Source organism: Lissotriton helveticus, chromosome 9 (assembly GCF_964261635.1).
Source record: "Lissotriton helveticus chromosome 9, aLisHel1.1, whole genome shotgun sequence".
NCBI lineage: Eukaryota > Metazoa > Chordata > Amphibia > Caudata > Salamandridae > Lissotriton > Lissotriton helveticus.
In genome coordinates this window covers 585,787,608-585,813,170 of record NC_136070.1, presented here as the reverse complement: position 1 = coordinate 585,813,170, position 25,563 = coordinate 585,787,608, and the positions used below count along the sequence as shown (strand labels likewise).

The window sequence follows — 25,563 nt, the reverse complement described above, 5'->3', positions numbered from 1 at the left end:
ATCATTCCTGGCATGATTGTGGGTTCTGCTAAACCAGTCCCTCCAGATTGGGAAGAGGTTTATGGTGGTGGAACTATGGTAAAACACTTTTACTCTTAGTCACTTTTTGTCCGGATGCTTGTGGACACTCCTCAAATTGTGAGTACTGGGACGAGGAAGGGGAGTTGCTTCTTTCAGTCTTTGGCCCTTCTTGAGACCACCTCGAGCCTTTGGAGGGCCACATGCAGTCCCTGTTTTCTTCGGCTGGGAACGGCATGGGGGTGACAGCTTATGCCTAGTAATGCTTCAAAGCGGGCCGTGAAACTGTTCTAGCAGTCTGTAATGCACTCATGTGAACTCTTGATTATAACATATGAAAATAAACATCCATGGAACTCTTTGCAAGTTTTAAAGGGACACAAGGCAATTTCAGGTCTATCACGACTTTGAAAAAAAAACTGGCGCAATCCCAGAGAAAGTCAATTTTCTTGGCCAGACAAGGATGTGAAATGGTCGTGTATATGATTGGGGGTAACCAGAGTTCGTGGCTGCCTGAGACAGCTGCTGGTTCCCATGTGCGCTTGAGGACTGCCCTGGCGCCTACATACTCTGCACAGTGGGGTAGGGGCCGAGTCCTGGCACCAGCCCTGATCTTGCTATTCCCACTAGGGTAGACTGACATATTCCCAGGGAGTAACAGAAACAGCCTGTAGCTAAAATGTGTGTCTCTCTCTTGCCAAACCTAGGGCTTATAGCAGCAGGTTACAGAGCTCCTCTCAGGTAGTTGCAGGAGTAGAGAGGCCCGCTAATAGGCTCTCAGACTTACAAACACCGTCTCGGGTGTGCAAAGTGTTACAGAGGTAAGGTCAGGTGGGAGAAAGGACGCAATGGTCACGTCTGGTGGCTAAGGAGTTTCACAAATCGGCCAGATTGATGTAATTGTTAACAAAATCCATCTCTGGTGGGCCAGGTGTGACACAGCTCCAGTCTGATGGACACAGGTGTGCGAGGTGTGACACAGCTCCAGTCTGATGGACACAGGTGTGCGAGGTGTGACACAGCTGCAGTCTGATGGACACAGGTGTGTGAGGTGTGACACAGCTCCAGTCTGATGGACACAGGTGTGCGAGGTGTGACACAGCTCCAGTCTGATGGACACAGGTGTGCGAGGTGTGACACAGCTGCAGTCTGATGGACACAGGTGTGCGAGGTGGACCACAGCTCCAGTCTGATAGACATAGGTGTGCGAGGTGTGACACAGCTCCAGGCTGATAGACATAGGTGTGTGAGGTGTGACACAGCTCCAGGCTGATGGACACATGTGTGCGAGGTGTGACACAGCTGCAGTCTGATGGACACAGGTGTGTGAGGTGTGACACACCTCCAGTCTGATGGACACAGGTGTGCGAGGTGTGACACACCTCCAGTCTGATGGACACAGGTGTGCGAGGTGACCGTGATGGAGGCAGGGATAGACGTCAGCTAATATGATGTCATATTTACAGAGATCTACTCTGGTGGATGTAGGGTTACAGAGATCAGGTAAGGCTGCTGTAGGTTTCGGGAGCTCAGCTCTGGCGGACGACGAAGGGTAAGATCCTCTCGACCATATACATAGAGATACTCAGGTCGGTGAAGGGTTAAAGAGATTCACTATGGTGGGCAAAGGGCCATAGATACCTGCTATGATGATCTTGGGGTTACAGAGCTCCGCTCTGCTGGATGCAGGGTTAGAACGGTTATCTAACGTAATGTCACCATTGCAGGGATTGGCCCAGGTCAGTGCAGGGTTCCCGATGAGCTAAAACGATGTCATTCTTACAAAGATCCACTCAGGTGTTTAAAATGGGCGGTACTGCATGTACGGAGCACCTGCACTTCTGTATTTTGAGTATGAGAGTACCTTCAGTGCTCAGCAGGGGTGCAATTCTTTTAATTGGAGAGAACTTGCACTTTGCAAAAGCAAGTAGGCTCTGTGGTAGAGGGTGCCTGCACCTCTATTTTTCCATTTGGAATTCACTCAGTTACTCAAACATTTGCCACGGTCAGGTCGACTGGGCGTGAAGTTGTGCTAGGAAGGGGACGCACTGTACTGTGGTGGAAATATTGACCTACAAAATATCTAATCCACAATGTCTAGTTCCACTGCATTGAGTAGGTAAATAGCTGTGGAGTTAAGAATAGTATATATGCTGGTCAAAATTTCTGCCAGTGACACACCACTGCATAGAGTTGCAGAAATCCGGTAAAATAAATCAAATTTTTAGAAAGGTCTGTTCAGTAGTGTGGACGTGATTACAGAACTTGTGTCTGGTGGCATAGTGCGACAGATCTCAAATGGATACATGGTCTTGGAGCCGAGCTGATTTGGGTTCACTTTGTGAATGTGGTACCTGTTTTGTTTCCAGTGAAATGGAAAATTCCCTTGCATGGCCCTGTAGAGTGTGCGCCCCTTCCCTGTGTTAGACTGATAGTAAAGTCACTGTATGTCTTTGCAGGTGTATAATTTTAAAAGCTCTACTAGCTTCCTTTCAAGTAGGTTATTCCATTTGTGTGGGACTGGGACATGATGGGATGATGGGAGAGTGTGTACTCACTTTGTATGTTTGAGGTAGGCTGAGAGTGGAGTGTGTATGTGTGGTGACTTATTGTCTAGAGCAGGAGCCCATCTACGTTTTTTATTGGGTGCATGCCTACATACAATTCCCCTGCCACGTTTACTGTAACTGGGCTCTGATTGGGGGGGGGGGGGGTAGCTTCTATTTAAGATAAGGCTCTACAGTTTTATTCCCAAGAAGTGTCACAGTAGTCATGTTTCAGTAACTATGGGGTGTTTGACGCCGTTTAGCCTCCAGGTCTTTTTCAGGGCACGCCCAGCCCCACTCCTCTTCCAGCTGCATTTGGGTGGCCAAGGCTGTGACAGAAAAAGTCTGTACAAAAAAACATGAACCAGCAAAAAACAGCTCAAGAGTGAAGATCATATAATTCATGTGTCTGTTTCCAAGATCTGATTGGGAAAGTCTCCAAAATGTGAACATAGCATGAGTTATGATTGGTAAAGCACATATCTGGTCTCGACACTAGGGTATTTATTCAGCAATAATAGACACCAGGCTTGCCTCTCTGACCCTCGTGGGAACGCTGTTTGTTGGGGATTTTTGGACGCCACTGTAGGCATTGAGCAGTTTCTCGATTCCTGGACCTGGCTCTTCTTCAATCACATCTCGGTGGAAATCTCCAGTGGCTCCTTCTGAAGTGTCCTGGCGCTTGACAACATTATGATGGTCACAAGTGGAAAGTAAAGTCCTTCACAGAGAGGTGAGGTTTGCATAAACATGCAATCGTTGCGAGTGGGGCAAGGTCTGGACAGCATTGGGTGAGGACCCCAGGAACGACACTCTGTCCCCATGAAAGGAAGGCCACTCACTTTGCTCCTCGACTCTACAGTATCCCCTTCATTGGCGTCTGATACTCTGGACCTGTACTTCGGGTTGTTCAGTTGCCAAACCACCCCAATCATTTAAAAAACATTACATAGTGACAACAAAGAATGCAGTTAGTGAAGGTTTTCACCCCACCCCCTTGGGAAAAAAAATCCCCCTTTCTAGTAGGAGCATCCACCCTCCTGAGAACTAGACATTTGAACCTTTTACCCCTCCACCACCTCCTATGGACGATCTGAAAATATATTAAATATATTGACGACAACCCCTTCAGTCCTCCCTCTCCTGCCATCAGGCTCTGGTCCATTTACCTTCTGTATTAGTTAGTTTTATAAATGTAGAGAAATAAGGACCCCCGGGTGAACCATCATGGTTCCAAGGGCAGGGAGAAATTCAGCAATGCAATAAAGAACCCCTTGGCAACCAATTGATTTTCATATAGTTACACAATAAATCAGTTAAAATTTTTATCTCATGTAGGGTATCAATCTTACAAATATTATTATCAGAAGGGGGAAATTCACAACACGTCTAATATACAAGCATGATCAAAAATACAATAAAACTAAAGAATGGACAGTACAATGTGTAAGACAATAATTGAACAGATATATATAAGTACATGTAGTACATCACCATGTAGTGAAGACACCAAACATCTCATACAATACACATAAATTTCGTGTAGTATATACAGGCTAAAATCTAAATACCAACCAAATAAATTCGTAATTACAGTTCATCTGTTTCGTAATACATCAAGGGTTATAAACACTCTTCTGTGCATGTGCACGTTTCTGCGTGAAACTACGCCTTCTTCAGGAAGAGCCACAGATGAAAACGTTGTGAGAACCTGTAAACATATCGCATGTCCAAACTTGGCCATACAGAAGTCAGTTCGTTTTATATGCACATGGTTCAGACACATAGCGATTCCTCACAGTATCACAATTGTGGTACTAGCGCCTCACGATTCCCTCTGCAGATATCAATCACCTGTCACTGTATCTACCCCTTGTAACCGTCTTGCTACAATGTTAGACTGTATCTTACAGAATGTATACAACAAAATGCTCCAGTTATACCTGTGACTTCAGATTCTGATATACTCACATGTTAATGTTTATTATGCCAAAAAACGTAATAAAACTATATTTAAACAGAATCATTGGTCAAGCTCTGAATGAATACGGGATAGAAGCTGTAGTCAGGGTGCCAGTGATTTTCATAACCAGTAATAGGAGTTCCATAGCATTAGAAATAAGAAAGCCACTCCGTGCTGGGCTGGTTTCTTTCAGTAACTGTCTCCCTGTCAGGTTGGGACAAACCTGAGGCAAGGCCCTGCAAGTAGTATGCTCTCTTGTAGCCCAGGCCACAGTGTTGAAGGAAGGACGAAAACTGAGCCCAGCAGTGGATGTAACCTTGGAGGAATACCAGCTTTTCAAGTTCATTTTCTGCAAGCCCTCCGTGATTCTGTCCCCTCATATGCCCTGGTAACTCACATCAGGACCTTGAGGGTGCTTGGTCCTTCTTCCTTTTCTTGTACTGGTGCATGGGGTTGGCCAGATGGGGAAAATGCCCCCATAATGAAAGGCCAGGGTTATGGGCTGCTCCTTCCCTACCCTTTGGATAACAATACCGGGGGCATGGGGAGTTTGGAAATCCTGCCCACTACAAGTTCCGAGGCTGGACTAAAAAGTGTGACACTAACAGAGAAGTCAGATATTCAGTGTCTGTTTCCCATAATAATTTCTCTTTTTTGGCTCAGACTTTCTCCCAGTTGTTACCAGTCCCAATTTATGTAGCATCTAGGACCGATTTCAGTTATCATCGCTTCCGTTTTCATGGGCATCTTGGGTGCCACATGGGCGTATGATTCATAGAACATTGGTTATTGGTTGTCCTAAGTGGGGATGGAAGTGGGTGCCATTTTTAGGTCGAACTGGGCAGCGCATGCGCTGCTCTGCGAGGCATGCTGTATTCAGGTAGGGACTTGAAGCTCCGCCCACTCTCCACCCATATTTTTCATTGGCTTCTGTCATTATCCTCAGTAATCTGTGGCTGTGCATTTGTCAAAAGGCTTAGTAGTCCCTCCTTTGTACCACCTTGTCTCATTTTGTAACCTCCCACGCCGACACCCCCTGTTATGTGTATTTATTACTGGTGAGATTTAATTGCAGCCTCTGAAGCACTATTTTCTCATATAGCTTTGTCCCGCCTGCAACAGCAGGCAAGACCCCCTCACTCCTAACGCTTTTCATTTTTATAGCACTCATTTGTGAGAGTTCATGCTATTGGCATTGTAAATAACAATCCCTTTTATTTATCTGTTTTAAAAACGCATAAATAAAAGGCCTTGTCATTTACAATGCGAAAAGCTCAAACTCTTGTAAATGCGAGACCTATTGCATTGCAAATGCTTGTTGAGATTTGGAGGTTAATTGGTAAAAGAATAAATGCGGGGCCCAGAGTTTTGATTACAAGCCCGCAGCCAGCGCTATTCTGCGTCAGGGTGCAGACTACCCTGGCTGCATATTGTAGATTCCAGCTGGTGCCTCTTTAATCCACCTCCATGCACACTCTGCTCCTTTATCTCACTCCTGCTGGTTATTTTGTTTATCCCTGCTTTCTCCCCTTGACACTTTTTTCGTTTTACTCTCCCACCTTTCCCCCCACTTGTGTGTTGTTAACTCTCTTTCTTTGTTTCATAGTCTGATGAGGAGAATGGAGTGCCGGTCCACAGAAATAAGTTCCGGGCCGGGCCCCACCTATAACCACTAGCTAAGTGTTGCGTAGGTCTTCAACCTCCTGTGTGTTCGAAGCTTAGCATTGAACAGCCCCTGCTTCACCTGTTCGGAGTGTTTAAATCATGGCTTCACTCAGGCTTGTGCTTTATGCCTTCGTTGTTTCGTTCTCTTCCCTTGGACTCTGCTGTTTAGTCTGTGAATGTAATTTCAGCTATCATAGCTGATTTCCCTGTTGTGCCTGCTGTGTGTGTGAAAGAGAAGCTTGCGCAGCGAGGGGCTAGGTTGTACTTGCTCTGCGTGCAAAAAAGAAGCTTGCGCTGCCTGGGGTTAGGTTGTACCTGCTCTGTGTGTGAAAGGAAGCTTGCGCTGCAAGGGGCTAGATTGTACCTGCTCTGCGTGCGAAAGAGAAGCTTGTGCTGCGTGGGGCTGGGTTCTACCTGCGAAAGAGAAGCTTGCGCTGCGTGGTGCTACGTTGTACCTGCTCTGTGTGCGAAAGAGAAGCTTGTGCTGTGTGGGGCTGGGTTGTACCTGCTCTGTGTGTGAAAGGAAGCTTGCGCTGCATGGGGTTAGGTTGTACCTGCTCTGTGTGTGAAAGGAAGCTTGCGCTGCAAGGGGCTAGATTGTACCTGCTCTGCGTGCGAAAGAGAAGCTTGTGCTGCGTGGGGCTGGGTTCTACCTGCGAAAGAGAAGCTTGCGCTGCGTGGTGCTACGTTGTACCTGCTCTGTGTGCGAAAGAGAAGCTTGTGCTGTGTGGGGCTGGGTTGTACCTGCTCTGTGTGTGAAAGGAAGCTTGCGCTGCCTGGGGTTAGGTTGTACCTGCTCTGTGTGTGAAAGGAAGCTTGCGCTGCCTGGGGTTAGGTTGTACCTGCTCTGTGTGCGAAAGAGAAGCTTGTGCTGCGTGGGGCTGGGATCTACCTGCGAAAGAGAAGCTTGCGCTGCGTGGTGCTACGTTGTACCTGCTCTGTGTGCGAAAGAGAAGCTCGTGCTGTGTGGGGCTGGATTGTACCTGCTCTGCGTGTGAAAGGAAGCTTGCGCTGCCTGGGGTTAGGTTGTACCTGCTCTGTGTGTGAAAGAGAGGCTTGCACTGCGTGGGGCTAGGTTGTACCTGCTCTGTGTGTGAAAGAGAAGCTTGCGCTGCCTGGGGTTAGGTTGTACCTGCTCTGTGTGTGAAAGGAAGCTTGCGCTGCCTGGGGTTAGGTTGTACCTGCTCTGTGTGCGAAAGAGAAGCTTGTGCTGCGTGGGGCTGGGATCTACCTGCGAAAGAGAAGCTTGCGCTGCGTGGTGCTACGTTGTACCTGCTCTGTGTGCGAAAGAGAAGCTTGTGCTGTGTGGGGCTGGGTTGTACCTGCTCTGTGTGTGAAAGGAAGCTTGCGCTGCCTGGGGTTAGGTTGTACCTGCTCTGTGTGCGAAAGAGAAGCTTGTGCTGCGTGGGGCTGGGATCTACCTGCGAAAGAGAAGCTTGTGCTGCGTGGTGCTACGTTGTACCTGCTCTGTGTGCGAAAGAGAAGCTCGTGCTGTGTGGGGCTGGGTTGTACCTGCTCTGTGTGTGAAAGAGAAGCTTGCGCTGCCTGGGGTTAGGTTGTACCTGCTCTGTGTGTGAAAGAAGCTTGCGGTGTGTGGGGCGAGGTTGTACCTGCTCTGTGTGTGAAAGAGAGGCTTGCACTGCGTGGGGCTAGGTTGTACCTGTTCTGTGTGTGAAAGAGAAGCTTGCGCTGCCTGGGGTTAGGTTGTACCTGCTGTGTCTGAAAGAGAAGCTTGCGCTGCGTGGGGCTAGGTTGTACCTGCTCTGTGTGCGCCACGCGTGCCCTCCGCTGCCATGCTAGCTCCGTATTTTCTCCTGCTGTAGTTGAACAGCTGGGGATACGCCGGGCATTGTCGTATTTTGTAAGCCGAGCAGCGTTTAACAGCTATCACTTCCCATCTCCTTCCGGTCTTCTCATCTGGCGTTGACAGTATATTGCTAGCAGCACTCAGCTCTCCATACGCTGTGCACATCTCCCCGCGCAGAGGCAGCGCTCCCTTTGGCATGCTCGGCATGCCTTTGTGCGAAATTCCGCCAGCGTCCAAGGACTATTACTTATGTCTTCAGACAATATTGTGACAGGCCGCGGAGGACCCGCACCTCTCCGTGGCCAGGACATTCAGGAAGAAAGGGCGTATTCTGCTGACCCCGCCAGGCCGGCTCCTGGGGTCAAAGGCCTTTTCTCTCCCTGAGAGATTTTATGTCATTTTTTCATATTTTCGTATTACTAGCACGTTGTTACCAAAACCTGTTATCGCTTGAGGCAGCCAGTTCACGGGGATTCAGGGGACATAAAAAAAGATTACAAGAATTTACAAAGCCAGTGGCATTGACGTTTGTGTAGTGGAAACGGTGGCTGAAAGTTCATTAACACATTAATTCACAAGAGGTGCAGGTTCACTGGTCAGACCCGCAGTTTCTAGTGCTTCCCCATTACGAATTGGGGACAGTCTCAGCTGGGCGAGGGACATCTGACATTAAACTGCTTCTGTGCTGCAGCTGAGTGCAGCTTCTGCTCTATGCGGGGAGGGGCGGGGTTAAGAGGGACTCTTGGTGGGTCAACGAGTGCGAAGCCTTGTCGAAAGTAATCTAGTAGGGAATATGGAATCCTTAATATCGGCAGGCCAGAATATTGTTACCACAATCGAGGGACAAAATATCGAAAGGTAAGTGCACATAAGGTCAGGATTTACTATTTTTCACTTCACAGCTGTGTACCCTGAAGATATATATGAATATCGCAAAGTGAAGTTAGGTATAGGAAATATGCAGAAAATTACCTTTCAATATTTTGTCTCGATATGGTTGTACTGATATTCTGTTCCATTGATATTTTGGATTTGATATACCCATCCACACCTGTTGCAAGACCGAAACCAAAAGGCCTGTTCTTGGTAGGAACAATCAAGCCCATTCTGCCTTCAAAAGAAGACCGGTTTATTTTTCCCACTACCGGAGGATTTCTGCAAAATAATCTTGAAGCGGTGCATGCTTTGGTCCAGGTCCCACAACCTGGACTGATTTGCAACTGGCTATTTTCGTGATCAAGCAGGATGCTTTGTTCCCATGTGCTTGTCCTCCTGGAACTAAGGACGTACCTACACTTCATTGTGGAAAACAGCACTACTGACATGAAGGTCCATTTCCCACCCCCACAGTATCTTCATGAAATTGCAGGTAGCGGAGGCCAACTACTACAAGCAAAGAGCAGAGTCAAGTCGGGCTCTGTTCCCCAGTCAAATATGGGCTCTGGGTTTCTCTGTGAACTAGCCACAGTCGTCCATGGTATCGTCCCAGATAGTCCAGTAAATTGGGACCACTCTGAATTCTGAATTCAAAGGGCTTCCTTCCCTTGGCAAGAGTACTGGTCATCAACCAACTCCTTGACAACAGCCTGGGAAACAGTTTTGTCTCAGCATGGTGGTTACAGAGACTTTTGGAAGTACAAGTATCTTGCATTTTGATGATCTGTCAATCCACACTCCACGTATGCTCTCTAAAGCTCCATCTTTCTGTCCATTGGGATCAGTTACTTTTCAGTCTGCTCTGGCCTGTCCCAGGCAGCCCCCATCTTTAGTGCCAACTTTTAGTTGCTCATAACACCCTGGTCTCACCTGCTGCTGCAGCCAGATATTCCAGTTCTCACCAACTCGTCAGAGTTTGGATGTGGGGGCATTCACCATAGAGAGATCTCAAGCCGTGTTTGAAGACGTGGGATAGATGATTGTACCGCTTTCATATAAACATGCTGTAGTTGAGTGCAAACTTTATAACCCAAAAGCCTCCCCTCACGTGGCTATGACTAGAAGGATGATGCTGTACATGGAAGATACTGGGGCCCACTTCCACACATGGAAGCAAGAGGAGGCTTGTTTTCCTTAATTTTAACAGCAGGTATATTGCTTGTTGGAGTGGGCTCTTGCTCAAGATACAGTCCCGCATTGTGAGGGCGACCAATCTGAGCAGGTGTGGTCGCTCCCAGCATGTGTGGCAACTACATCCTTAACTCCTTCTGTGGCGTGTAGGGGTGATCAAAGGTTAATGCTTTCAAGAAATGCAAAAGCTCCAGCTCCAAGGCATTTGCTCTCTTTATGGGAAGGGGGGTCGGATCTTCAGAGGTGGCCTTCAGTTTAATTTGAGAAGCATGTTCCCTTTAACTCTTAATTCCAAGATTTCTGCAGAAACAATCAACAGCTCTAGCTGCATCGCAGTTTTGGTACCCTTAGGATGTCCTCACCCTGCCTGGTTACCAGGCACTCTAGTCTTTTTTCATAGTACACATAACTACCTACATCAGAGGAGGCCCTTTCTCTCCGTGGTGTAAGACAATCTTGCATCTCTCCCTACTATCACTCAGCATGAGCACCTGTTTCCTGGGCAGCTAGCCTTTACTCACCTCAGCCTCCCTCAGACAACTAAAAGCCTTGCGTCTGCAAAATGTCCTGTACCAGAGCACAATACAAGGGCAAGCAGGTACGGTTCTGCTACTAGGAACTCTTGCTAGGCCCTGCCAAAGAACATCAACCTGCTCCTTTGCTATGTTCTCTTCTGAAGATGTGTTTCTCTGAACAAGACGTCCAGGTGTACATCTGTAAGACTTACCTTGCAACAAATGTGTAGGCGCAGGCAAGAGGAACCCCTCTCTTCCACCAGTGAGATAATCAAGCAGCAACTCATGGGCCTAATACTCCTGTTCTCCACCTCCCATGGATTTTGCACAACCTTTCGATGCTGTCACTCCCGCAAAATGAATCTCCTCCTCCTTATTTCCTCAGCTGAGGAAATGGTGTTCAAGCCCAATCAATCAATCAGCATTTGTAGAGTGCAGCACTGTCACCCTTTGGGAAATCTGGGCGCTGTGTCTTCATCGAAGAGCCAGGTCTCGAGTCTCTCTTTGAAGTCTGCCAGCGAGGGGGCTGTACGGAGCTGGAGGGGAAGGTCGTTCCAGTTCTTGACAACAATGTAAGGGAAGGAGCGGCCTCCGCTGCAACAGAAGTGGAGATGGTGTGTGCGAAAGCAAGTGAAGAAAACCACAGGTGTCTAGCGGGTTGGTGGAAGTTCGGTCAATGTTTGAAGTGGGCAGGTCCTAGGACGTGGGCGGCTTTATAAGTATGCATGAGGAACTTGAACTGGCATCTTTTCTGGACGGGAAGCCAGGGGACGCCAGGGGAGGTCTCTCAGGTGGAGGGCATTGTAGGTTCATTTGGGGAGGTCCAGGATGGTTCTGACTGCAGCATTCTGTATGGTCTGGAATCTTCTGAGGAGCTGGGTGGAGATGCCAGCGTAGAGGGCGTTGCTGTAGTCGAGACAGATGGTGACAAGGGCCTGAGTGATGTCTTTCTAGTGTGGGTTGGGATCCATCTGAAGATTCAACGGAGCATCCAAACTGTGTGGAAGCAAGAGGAGGTGACAGTGTTAACTTGTCGTTTCATGGTCAGTTGGCTGTCAAGGTTGATGCCTAGGTTGCGTGCATGGTCGGTCGGTGTGGGTCTGAGTTTTGCAGGCTACCAGCTTTAGTCCCATGCAGAGGTGTTCTTCCTGAAGATCAGTACTTTAGTTTTGTTGTAGTTGAGTTGGAGGCAGTTGTCTCTAATCCATTAAGCTATGTTGGTCATGACATCTGAAAAGTTGGTTTTGTTGTTGGAGCGGTCCTCGCTGAGTGATAGGATCAGTTTAGTGTCATCTGCGTAGGAGATTATGTTGAGTGCATGGGATCTGGTAACGTCTGCAAGGGGGCTCATGTAGATATTGAACAGGGTGGGGCTGAGGGATGATCCTTGTGAACGCCACATATGATGTCTTTGGGTGCGAAGGTGAAGGGAGACAGTCAGATGCTCTATGTGCATCCTGCGAGGAAGGAGGTGATCCACTTGAGGGTGTCTTGCTGTATACTTATGTTATGGAGTTTTCTTGATAAGGGTGTTGTGGAAGACAGTGTTGACTACCGCGGAGACATCAGGGAGGATCAGGGCCACAGTTTCTCTACAGTAGAGAAGTGTTCTGATGTCATCTGTGGCGACAATCAGAGCAGTCTAGGTGCTGTGGTTGGCACTGAATCCTGATTAAGAGGAGTCCAGCCATACTAGGCATGTATTAAATGTTTGCCTTGATTGAACCAGCCCCTCTCAGCTTGCTCAGGCCAGCTGATTATCACTTTTGGAGGCAATTATGGAGTTCAGGAATACCAGTATTTGAGAAACACTTCCACCCCAGGACTTGTTGGGAAAAGCCCTCCCTAGTTTGCCAATATAACAGACCCTGACCTCCTGTAGTTGGGATGGTATTACCTACGCTTTCAGGGTTCTAGGCATAACTATAATCCAACCAAAATTGGAACTTCTTTGAGTTTTCAGTGGACTCGGCCTGCAAAAGTTTATTGAAACATGGAGAATTTACGGCCCAGAACTCTGTCACACTAGCATTTCCTACGAAAGACATAGTGTTGGCTTTGCATGTGATGGCAGGAGAGAATTACTGATGTGCTTCATAACTGGAGGGCAGATTGGACAATAGTGGAAGGTGTGAAAAGCTTGCTTTATAGACATTTTCATATCTAGGTCCCCTCACTCCAGCTTAAAGAAAGTGAGCAAATGCACTCTCTGGGAAAACAACCTCACCTCCATCTTGTGCACAAGGCCAGGCCAAGGGCTTCCATTGTGTTTACCACAAGCCTACATTACTCTGGCTCACTCAGACTCAGAGTGCCTGTATCATGCAGATCCCATACATAAACATGCTCAACATACAGTTCAATCAATTAATCAATCAACATTTGTAGAGCGCACTACTCACCCGTGAGGGTCTCAAGGTGCTGAGGGGGGCGGGGAGGGGTGCTGCTACTGCTCGAACAGCCAGGTCTTGAGAAGTCTCCTGAAAGTCAGCAGGTTCTGGGTCTGTCGCAGGTGGATGGGGAGGGTGTTCCATGTCTTGGTGGCGAGGTGGGAGAAAGATCTGCAGTCGGTGGTCGTTCGGTGGATGCGTAGAACAGCGGCGAGGGCGAGGTCAGCAGACCAAAGCTGGCGGTTCGAGGTGTAGAAGGTGAGTTGTTTGTTGAGGTATGTTGGACCGGCGTTGTGGAGTGCTTTGTGAGCATGGGTGAGGAGCTTGAAGGTGATCGTCTTATTGATGGGGAGCCAGTGCAGGTCTCTCAGGAGGGCAGTGATGTGGCTGTGGCAGGGGATGTCGAGGATGAGGTGTGCCGAGGGGTTCTGTATACGTTGAAGTCTTTTCTGTCGTTTGGCCATGGTTCATGCGTGGAGGGCGTTGCCGTAGTCCAGCCTGCTGCCGACAAGGGCCTGGGTGACTGTCCTTCTGGTTCCGGTGGGGATCCGTCTGTAGATCTAGCAAAGCATGCCGAGGGTGTTGAAGCAGCAGGAGGAGACGGCATTGACTTGCTGGGTCATTGAATGTGATGAGTCCAGGATGAGCCCAGGTTGTGTGCATGGTTGGTTGGAGTCGGTGCAGCTCCTAGCGCGGCCAGCCACCAGGAGTCATCCCAGGTGGAGGGGGTGCAGCCAAGGATGAGGACCTCTGGCTTGTCAGAGTTTAGTTTCAGGCAACAGTTTTTTATCCATTAGACGACGGCCTTCATTCCTTCGTGGAGGTTGGTTTTGGCGGTGGTGGGGTCCTTGGTGAGGGAGAGGATGAGCTGGGTGTCGGCGTATGAAACGATGTTGAGGTTGTGCGATCGGACGATGCTGGCGAGTGGTGCCATGTAGACGTTGAAAAGGGTCGGGCTGAGGGATGATCCTTGGGGTCTGCCCCAGGTGACCTTTGTGGCTTCGGATCGGAATGGAGGGAGGCGGACTCTCTGGGTTCTGCCGGTGAGGAAGGAGGTGATCCAGTCCAGGGATCCGTCGCGGATCTCTGCATCGTGGAGGCGTCTGCATAGGGTGTGGTGGCAGATGGTGTCGAACGCGGCCGAGAGGTCGAGGAGGATGAGGGCCGCGGTTTTGCCGTTGTCCAGCATGGCCCTGATGTCGTTGGTGGTGGCGATGAGGGCGGTTTCGGTGCTGTGGTTGCTACGGAATCCGGATTGGGACGAGTCCAGGGTGTTGTTCTTCTCGAGGAAGCGGGTCAGTTGCCTGTAGACAATCTTCTCGACTTTCGCCGAGAAATGGAACAGGGAGATGGGTCGAAAGTTCTTGAGGTCCTTCGGGTCCGCCTTGGGTTTCTTGAGTAGGGCGTTGATCTCAGCGTGTTTCCAGCTCTCCGGGTAGGTGGCGGTGTCGAAGGAGCTATTGCCGAACTTCCGAAGTTGGAGGGCGATGATGGAGCTCGCTTTGTTGAAGACGTGGTGAGGGCAGGGATATTAGCTTTAGGTTCTTTTTGTATCTGTAATTGCGCTGCTGTAGAAACATCCTAGAATGGGATTAGGCAACATGGCGTACCAAGCTGACTATCTGCTGGCTAGATGCTCAGAATCAGTGCGAATTAACTCCTTTTTAATTTGAAGCCTGCCTGACAGTGCAGCTATCTGTTTTTCTAACAGCATCATGGGAACATTCGAAAGCTTCCCTGGAAACGCATTTCGCCCATTGCTTACCTTTGGTTTGTGGTTTGTAACTCACATTTGCCTGCCTTCTATGGGCTGGCTCTATCTGTTTTAGGCTATCCTTCTGTTGTCTATACCATATTTACTGTATTCTTCCACCAGTACTGGATTTCTGTAAACAGACCTTTAAATCTTATTGTTATCTTGTCACACTTGCGGTACATTCAAAGACAGAGGTTAAATGTGAGGCTCTGTCTTCTAGGGAACTTGGTGTTTACTTTTTTTCCTCTGACTTCAAAGTGAGAGTATTTATGTGACAATCATGCTGCCTAATTGGGGGTGGGGGCGGGGTTGCTTGAAGAAGGCCGTATGATGGTATTTATTTTCTAGCACGCAACACAATTTAAATGTCTCCAAATGAACTGCACATATTTCAGAATATATCACAATTAGAAAAGTACAAAGTAAGCAAATATTTTGGTACTGCTGAAGTGTGGTGGAAACAAATATTTTAATGTGATCAAAACAGATCAGTACACAATGTGATGACATTTCCAAACATTACCGATAGTGTGCTGTATCAGTAAAACTATATGTCTCTGAAAATATAATGGTCAGTTCAATTGAAGATATGTTGTCTGTAATGACAGTATGTTACCTCAACATGCATACTTTACCTTACCCCAGTCCACTCTAGTCTGCTCCACTCCACACCACTGCAGTCTAACCTGCCCCACTCCACACTACACCATTCCATTCCACGCCACTCCACACTCCGTCACTGCAATCTACTCTGAACCACTTCACTCTACGCCACTTCACTCTGTGCCAATGCACTCTACCCCTCACTGCTTTACAATGTGCCCCATACACTCTTTGCCTCTACACTCTACACAACTCCATTCTACACCACTCTACACTATGCCACTCTACTCTACAACACTGCAGTCTATGCCACTCCACTCTATGCCACTGCCCTCTATGGCAATCCACTCTATGCCACTCTAATCTTCTCTGCACTCTACGCCACTGTACTCTATCATGCACCACTCCGCTCTACCCTGAAACAATCTACTCTACACTTCACCACTCTGTGCCACTCCATTTGGCGCCATTCCACTCTACTCTGAGCCACTCCACTCTACACTGTATCATTCCACTGTACTCCACTTTACTCAAAACCAATGCACTCTATGCCAATCTACTCTGCACCGCTGCACTGAATGCCATTATACTCTACTTTGCAACACTTAACACAGCTGCACTATATGCCACTGCACTCTACGCCATTGCACTCTACATCACTGCACTCTACTTCACTCTATTCTACTTTAAACCACAGAACTCTACGCCATTGCTCTCTACTCCACTCTATTATGCACCACTCACTGCCAATGAACTCTACGCCACTCTACTATACACCCCTGTATGTTACAACAGTGTAGTCTGCAACACTGTGCTCTATGCCCCTGCACTCTATGGCACTACACTCTACTCTGCACCACTCTACTTTACGACTTTCTATGACAATACACTCTATGCCACTACACTCTAACCCGCTGCATCTCTACCTTTCACCTCTACACTCTGCTCTGTACCATGCCACTTCACTTTATTTCACTCCACTCTGCACTCTGCAACACTGCACTCTCCGCCACTGGACTCTTTGCCACTCTTCTCTGCACCACTGCACTCTAGTCTGCACCATTCTGCTTTACTGCACTCTATACCAAAGCACTGTACTCCACTACACTGCATGCCACTCTAATCTGCATCGCTTCACTCTACGCCACTGCATTCTCCCGCCAATCCACTCTAAGATACTTTAATCTACTCTGCACCGTGACACCATATGACACTGCACTCTACTCTGAAACAATCTACTCTACACCACTGCACTCTATGCCAATCTATTCCACTCTGTGCCATTCCACTCTACGCCACTCTACTCTACGCCACTGCAATCTACCCTGCACTACTCCATGGCACTCCATTCTACATAGCTGCATTCTGTGCCACTGTACTCAGCGCCAATGCACTCTACACCACTTTACTGAAAACCAATGAACTTTAGGCCACTGGGCACTTCAGCACTTTGTTCTACACTGTTGCACTCTACAGCACTTTATTGTGCACCACTCAATGCCACTGCACTCTTAATCAGTGCATTCTGCGCCACTAGACTCTACACCACTGCACTCTGTAACACTCTAATCTGTGCCTCTCTACTCTGTGCCACTGCACTCTACTCAGCACCTCTCTACTCTATGCCACTCTACTGCACTCTGTACCAATGCATTCTACACCTCTACAATCTAAGCCACTATGCTGTACACCACTACACTGTATGAAACAGCACTCTATGCCTCTCTACTCTACCCTGCAGCACTCTACTCTATGCCAGTTCACTCTACCCCACTCTACTATACACTACTGCACTCTTCACCACTCCGGTCAAGGCCACTCCACTCTACTCTGCACCACTCCACTCTATGCCACTCCACTCTATGCCACTTTACTCTGCAACACTGCACTCTACACCTCTACTCTATGCCACTGCACTCTACCCTGCACCTCTACACTCTATGCCACTTCACTCTGCTCTTAAAAAATCTACTCTATGCCACTGCACTCTATGCCACTTTATTCAACTCTATACCACGCCACTCTATGCTGCACCTCCCTACTCCACTCTACACCTCTCTAAGTCACTGCGCTCTATGCCACTCTGTTCTAAAAGGCTGTTCTCAACCCCAATGCACTCAACACCACTTTACTCAAAACCAATGCACTCTACGCCAACTACTCAGCACCACTTCACTCTACACCCTTTTACTCTACTTTGCAACACTCTATGCCACTTCACTCTAGGGCACTGGACTGTGCACCACTCTACTCAAAGCCACTTCACTCTGTTCCACTGCACTCTATGCCACTGTACACCATTGTGCTCTACGTCACTACACTATACACCACTTTATTCTATTCTGCACAACTGAACTCTACTCCATTTCTCTCTGCACCACTCTACTCTGCACTACTTTACTCTGCACCACTCTACACCACTCTACTTTGCACCTTTCTACTCTGCACCACTCAACTCTGCGCCTCTGCCCACTCCGCCACTGCACTCTACTCTGCACCACTCAACTCTACGCTACTCTACTGCACTCTACACCTATGCATTCTACACCACTACACTCTGCATCACTCCACGCCACTTATTCTGTACCACTGCACCCTCATCACTTCACTCTATGCCACTGCACTCTACACCACACCGCTGCACTATACACTGCACTGTACCCTACACCACTTCACTCTACCCTGCACCACTCCAAAACAATGTATACCACTGCCCTCTACACCACTGCGCTCTACATCACTCCATTCCATAACACTCCACTCAACTCCACTTTACAACACTCCAAACCACTCTCCTTTACCCCACCAACTTTTAGCCATACTGAACAGCAGCCAGGCTGGTGTACAACATGGCTAAAACATACTGGCAAAGGCAATAACTCTTGCTTAGATGAGAGCTGTTGGCTTTGCCGATGCTTATTAGTGATTGAAACAACCTTTTAGCACAATGATGTTAGAATAGCGAGGGAAATTAATAAATAAAACATGTCCTTACAAAGAAGTCTGCACCACCTACCCCTATTCAGTACACAGACCCCTTGCCAAGCTTGGAATATGCTCCAGGCTGTGTTTTAAAAGGCTGCCCTCGCTCAGCACACAGCAGGCGTGGAATCATATTAGTTAAATGATCTGCACACTCGGACTGCTATGTTTAAGTATTCTGGCCTGTACATTGAGCGCTATATAATGTTCTTTCTTTTTACAGCTTTACGCTTTCAGATTGCATGCTGTCTCAAGAAGCTACGTCCCACTGTATCATAAAACCCTGCATGAAACATTGACATTGAATTACAAGTCTTGATTGGTTCATCTAGTCTTTTTCATAAGAGTGACCCTCTCCTGGTATTAAATCCTCTACGTGCCTCCTCTTTCTGAGTATATCCGTCTTTTAGTTAGATGCCTGTCTGGTATTGTATTTCTGCAAATGGCTCACACGCCACTTCATAGACCACAACCTCTCCTTCTTTAAAACTCCTATAACCGCAACGTAATAATACCTAATCTCTGCCAGCCTATCAATTCATCTCGCCAACCATTTGCATGAACCCACATAGGCCCCACTAATGATTACACCTAACCCCATATAATTGAATCTACCAGCAAGAAACTGGAGTAAAAGTTTTTTCCTTGAGAGCGCAGGACTAATGCCAATGAGTATACACGGGTAGAATGGGTACATTTGTAACAATTTCCCAGATGAGTGGGGCTCGCATCAATATACAGGGAGGTTTAGGTTAATTGAGTATATTTTCAGGGTTATGTTCTTTTTAAATTTCAACTCTTAGTATAATTTGTAAAGAAATGTGAGTTAATTATATTGTATTGTATTGTAATTGCAATTGTATATCGCTTACTACCCCTGATGAGGAGTCAAAGTGCTTTTTTCGGCGAGTAGCATGCTACTCCGGAACCCATAGAGAATTTGTGTTGAATTAGTATAGTGATTATAGGAATTTTATAGTTGTTTTTGGGTCAGTGCCAAGACCCGAGAGATTGCTGCTGTTGCGGACAATTCAAGGACTTGTTTATTTTGTGTTCTTCACCTCTGTGTACTGTCCATTGGCATCCACCCCTCCTAGAAGTTCATCCAACCTAAATCTATATCCTTGTCTGTTCAGCTGCACCCTGACAGTGACCCAGCCAACCCCAACCTGCACACCCGGTTTGTGAAGCTGAATGAAGCCTATGGTGTGCTGAGTCGGGAGAGCAGCCGAAAGGAGTACGACCTCAGCCTGCGACTGCACCGCCAGGGGTTCACTGGCGCAACAAGGACTGACCCCTTTGATTATACGAGCCCGGTGTCCAGGACGTCTAGAACAGGGTAAGGACACGGTTAACGATGCGGATCTCTGGATTTGTGTGTTGCTTACATGTCCTGCTGCCCTTCTACACCTTGTTCCTTGCATTTTGTAGGATAGTTCTGGTAATGGCTGTACGGATCAAGTCCAGCAAACTCCTGCCTGTAAACCCTAATTGGAGACAGCAGTCCCCCGGTACATTCAATGTCTCACATAAATAGGCAATTTATAGAGAAAGCCGACTGGCATGTGGAGCAGCCACTATAGTGCAAAGCAACTTTCCTCATGAGTAGATAGCGCCCAGACCCATGATAATTGTAAAGAATTCCTCAAGAGAAAAGTGAGTAACTGATACACCCGTCTGTCTCTTCCTGCCACATATGCTATCCTGGTGATCTGTTTCATTCACGTCATTCCAACATCTCCACACAGGCGGACCCCATTGGCACCTGACCTGAAGATGCTTTTTAAGACTAAGGTACATCATTTGAGTTTATGTGCATTTTCAGCTGTTCTGGAGGGACATGGTATAAGAAAAAATACTATTTCTTCATAATTAAAATGTGCAACACCCTTCACTTTGTACAATAAGATTAGCGAGTAAAATACACCTGCTTCGACCATTATAGGAAGCTCTTTCAGTTTTTGCTGCGGCTTGCCCCTCATCCCAAGATTTAGTGATAAAAACGTTTTGCTTTCGAATTAATAAAAACACTGGGTGAATAGGTAGGGAGTTGCATTGTTGGTTTCTTGACGTTCTCATTGCATGCGTAAACAATGGGAGAGAAAGGGTCAGAACGTCACACTTATACCCCTCCGATAATCATTATCAACAACAAAAGAGTAACAATCAATATGCAGTGCAACTACGCGTAAGAGGATACTAATTCCTTATAACCCATAGATTTAGAAAAAGTGCTTGTGAGAGGGACTATGACAAAAAAGGGAACCCTCATCTCCCAACAGAGTTGGTGACTGGTTTCATCATCGGGTTCGATTTTGTCAACAAAGGCATAATGAATGTGCCCAGGAAAAAGTGCCAGTGAGGTTAAAAGAAGAGCCAACAGTTCCCTGTACCAATTTTTAATAGAGGGATAGTTGACCTTCAATAAAAACAAAGTGCTAACGGAAAACTAATGGCTAAGCAAATTTGAACCAGTATGTCCTTATCTCATGGTCATGGTCAACATGTTTCTGCTATTACGAGCTAATTCAGCTCAGCATTCGTCAGGACCAAATTATGTCCCCCGGAGGAACACCCACACTAAGACGTGTCCAGTCTTCGAGGACTTGTGATACTTAGATAAAAACTCACGGACTTCCCGTGTCGACTCTCCTTGTGTTGCCAAGGGTCTTTGATTCTCTATGTGTGTTGAAAATGCAACATAGGCTCGCGGCAGGGGAAAACCTTCACGCCCGATACTATTCAATCTGGCGACTCTCCTCCGTCTACCTAGATGTGTCACAACCGCGGCCCGAAATTCTCATTGCATGACCATCGGCATTGAAAGTGGCAAAGAAAAGCCCTGTGAACAGTGGAAACTCTGGAGGGACAGATTTGTTATTTTCGCCAATCAAGTTTCCACATCCAAAACTCCAACAAGATGATAAAACCTCGTGATGCTGACCTTATGCCCTGGGGTTTAAAACGTAAACCTGCTTCATTGTATTTGTTTAGCTAGTGCACTGTAGCTGGGGGTTAGTCTCAAAATGACAGTAATTTGTCATTGAACGTTCATGGCTATTTCCAGTTTGGGACTAAGTATAGCAATCTAGAATATTATAGACTATTCAATAGAAGAAAGAACATCTCTGTCTGTGTCAGCTACCGCATTGTGCAAGCCAGGATAAAAAGTAGAGGTAAGTGTTGTCTCTTCAAAGATGAATGCTGGTTCCTCATAAACTAAAGTGAGGGATGTGCTCCCCAAGTAGATTTGCCAAAGAACATGGGCCCAGATGTACGAATGACGGGTCACAAGTTGCGACCAGTATTCTTTGCGACCAGTGCAGAATTTTACGAACTATCCCATGTACTAATAGGTGTCGGTGAAATTGCGAATCATGGTGGGTTGCAACCCGACCTTCCTCATGAATATTAATGAGCTAGGTCACAAATTACGTATCACTACAATTGGAGGCCATCACAGAAATGATGACCTGTTACCAACATGGCTGTGAGTGCTCTTAAATGAAGCAAAATTCTTTTTTAAAATAAGTTGTCAAGTTTTCACTCTACTTTTTGTTATTGTTTATTGGATAGTTTTCATTGTTTAGTTTCCAATTGCTGTTTGTTTTGTTGTGCTTTATCGACTGTATCTGTGCCTCTGTTTCACCCATCTCCTATAACATTACGTCCCAGTTTCTACACTCAAGATATCTGCACTTAATTTGTGCTACTGGTTTGAAGTGGCAGGGAATGGGATTTACTTTTGGGTACCTGATTTATTTTTCACCATCAGACTTTGACACCGAGAAAGAGAGAGCCGGTCAGAAAGGGGAGAAATAAGCAGATATAAAAAAGTAGGAAAACAGTGACAAAGTAGGAAGGCAGGCATGAAAAGCCACCTGCAAGAGTGAGATAAAGACAGAATGTGTGGGGTGGTTTAAAAAGTTGGTAGGACGATGAATGAATGCTTGGAAGTCTGGGCATTTGGCAACCTGGAGTTCAGCAGTGGTTTCCTAAAACAATCTTAGGGCCCTTGTGGTTATGTTTTATTTTCTGTCAAATTAAGCACTGTAGGATACCAGAAAATGCTGGAGGAGGTAATCATTCCATACCCATTGTAGAAGGAATGAAAGTTCTAATAGATAGATCTTCCTGAAGATTTCTCAGGTTCGGAATACTCTTTCCAGTCTTCAGACTGTTCTGGAAAACGTTATTCCCAGCAATGTCTCTCCAATGCCGTCAAGTAGTACCAAGTGGCTTCAGGTGCGATGCTGCCTCCGAATGTGAAATCAACGGAATGTTAGGCACCGACTCGCATCAATCCCTGCTTTTCAAGGCCCATTAAGGTGTGCGGAAAGGAACTGAGAGAGACATGGCAGTAACAAATAAAGAAGCTATTATATTTGCATACCTTGGGATCTTCTTAATCCTGTCACTAGCTCATCGAGGAGGAGGGAGGACGATGACAAATCTGTGGGTGCATCATGTATCTACCAGAAATGTTGTTACCCAAGGTAAGTAACTTTGTCTTCTGATGAATACATTTTCTTTCAGATTCCTCACCTTTTGGATGTGCACCAAAACAGTACCTACACGGAAGGTGGGATAAAGCAATACCAAATAAGCAAGGCAATCATGCAAAGCATCCAGTGCAAACCATTGGTTTCTTCCTTCTTTGTAGTGTGAGGCTGTAGTGCTTTGCAAAGGTTTGCACTGACCACCATATAGCTACCAGCAAGATTCGGCCTCTGGAAAGAGACGTGGTCATGGCCTTTGCTCTAGTGGGATTAATGCAAGCGTCCTCCAGAGGCTCTTTTATGGCCTGTGTACAGTACATCTCGATACAGAGGATGACCCAAAACAAAAAGATGTGTTTTTGTCACCGCATTACCCGTTCAGCTCCAGCTAAGCCGTCATAGAGCTGGTCATAGCTCTGTCTCTGCTGTGAATGTAGGTCAACAGTGCATACCTGGGGTGTAGCATATCCATTGGGGAGAGGAGTTGGCTTAACGGCTAGGCCAGTCTACCTCGAATCTGGGGAACTGGGTTTGAGTCTCAGCAACGACGCTCAACATTCTGTGATTCTGGGCAAATCACTTAATCTCCCTGTGCCTGACGACAACAAAAAATGAATGTGTACTCATGTAACACAACCGGTGCTAGGTAAAGCGCTCTGATACCCGATACCTTCGGGTCAAGTTCGCGTTATATAAAACTCTGTAAAATAAAAAATAAAAAATCCAGACGTTCCTCCTGCTTGGATGGATGCAGAGTAGAAAAACAAGTTGGAAGGGTAAGAAGGATGGGTTAGTGCTAAAGATCAACTTATCCGGGTCAAAACCTGTGAAAGGCAGACAAACTGAAAGGGCCTGAAGTGTTCCAACTCCACAAGTAGTAATTTTCATGATCAACAACACTATTTTTAGAGTAACAAGTCAAAATGGGCAACTGTGCATCAGCTCAAATGGGGGGGTGATTGATGTTCATAATGACGTACCTTCTTTTTACATGTTAGTTTTTCATTACTTTGGGACATATTTATCTAATGAATACTTCTGACCACAGATTTCTTACCTCAAACTAGTCCAAGGAACCAGACTAAATCCTGAAAATTTCTACAGCAATAGAATTAAGTTGGCTCATGGTCAGACATCGAATCAGAAGGAGATCCTCTTCTGGAGTTGGCGACATCGGCACTGACATGACTCGTGGCGATCTGGTGCGGTTACAGGCACAGGGGTAGGCGTCCATACATGGTTGATACTGGACCTGGAAGGGGTTCTAAGGGTTTAGTCGAAGTTGGAGAAGGCCAGCTGGGCGGTAACCTGACTGGAGGACCCTGTGGATCTTTAGAGTTTCAAGGTGCACCAGTAGGAGCCGGAAAAGTATAGTAGAGCTGCCGCATGCACAAGATTTGCTGCGATGTTGCCAATGACCATCCCAGGATCAGATCCAAGCACGGGGACCCAAGAGGAGATTGACTATCATTGTGACACCCTCACACCTTCTCCTTGGACACAGAGTGGCGGGAAAGGATCAAGTCTTGCTTTGCTCTTTTGTGTTTAGATTTGGACTTATTGGAGGACTTTGACAGCGAGGTATATCTCTTGTGAGAGCGGCTCCAGGTGCAAAACCGTATCTGCTAGTAAGGATGGAGCTTAGGTATGTCAACTTCTTCTTATGTTTGGCTCAGTACAGCTTCACCTTCAGTCCCAGAGCGCCTTTAGGGGCATGATGGGGTTCTTGTCGCATGACTTCCAGTCGTGCCAGAAACCCAGACACAAAGCCTGTGCGGGTCTGTGACCAACATCTGTTTTCTGCAATCAGGCATGACTTGAAGCCAGTTATTTTAGGATGGGACATTGTTCCCCAACATATTTGTTTTTAAAATTTGAGAAGTCATCGTTACAGATGAATGTGGGAGTAGAGCTCTGGATCCCCATCAGAAGGTGTGAACAGGAAGGAACTGATTTCAGCAAACAGGCAGGGCACTTATATGCAACTCCAGTACGTCACTTGTGGGACAGTATGGAACCAGCGTGGAGCCGCACGGCCCCACCTAGCGGTGCAGAGGAGAAAGACTGTGGAGATTTTCTGGATTCATTTTGCACCTGGGGAGAATTCTATGGTGAGGACGCTGTGGTTAGATGGAGTATCCACCAGGAAGGGTGTTACAAAAAGTAATTACCTTGTTCTCTCTATGCAAAAATAAATCTACAACACTAAAAATGACCAGCATATGGGTTGTCTTTCTTTAGATAATTTGTTTAACTCAAAATGCGTCTCTTCTCTGCTTCTTGCTCCAGACATATGGGGCCTTATTCATAAAACGAATAGAGAAAAAGCTGGAAATGTACTCCTGTTAAGGATGTTCCTACGTTCGGGGTAAATGGCTTTCTTTTTATGACACATCAAATCTGAGCAGTACTTCTAGGATTCTTAAAATGTCATTTTTTAGCTCACTGTGCTACTTTAGACACCATCCTTATAGAAATCTCGTTCTTTGTGTTCTGGCAGCTCTTGTCCACCCCTAGTAAGACCTTTTTTATTGCAAGTTCTGGATGGAGTACCTTGTCACCCTGTGTGCCAGTATGACTTATTGTACAGTACCCTACACAGTGCAGGGAGATCTCCGATATGAATTGTAGGCTATGTTTGACTCTGTGCTCCGCAAGGAGCTCAGTATCTACCCTGATCCTGGTTGACTTTTGTTAGGTTTGTGGTCGAGGGACCCCCTTTCACCTCTTGTATTCACATGTCTTGTTGAAT

The 25,563-nt window shown here is 46.8% G+C and overlaps 1 protein-coding gene across 5 annotated transcripts in view; it reads left to right on the top strand.

Annotated features, from left to right (window-relative positions):
* The window catches only part of DNAJC4 (DnaJ heat shock protein family (Hsp40) member C4), a 417,545-nt gene that overhangs the window by 168,390 nt on the left and 223,592 nt on the right, over positions 1 to 25,563 (top strand). For all 5 annotated transcript variants that reach the window (XM_078660559.1, XM_078660556.1, XM_078660557.1 and 2 more), the window contains one exon: positions 19,449 to 19,651. In XM_078660559.1, the coding sequence (XP_078516685.1) occupies positions 19,449 to 19,651 (203 nt within the window). The remainder of the gene's footprint in view (positions 1 to 19,448; positions 19,652 to 25,563) is intronic.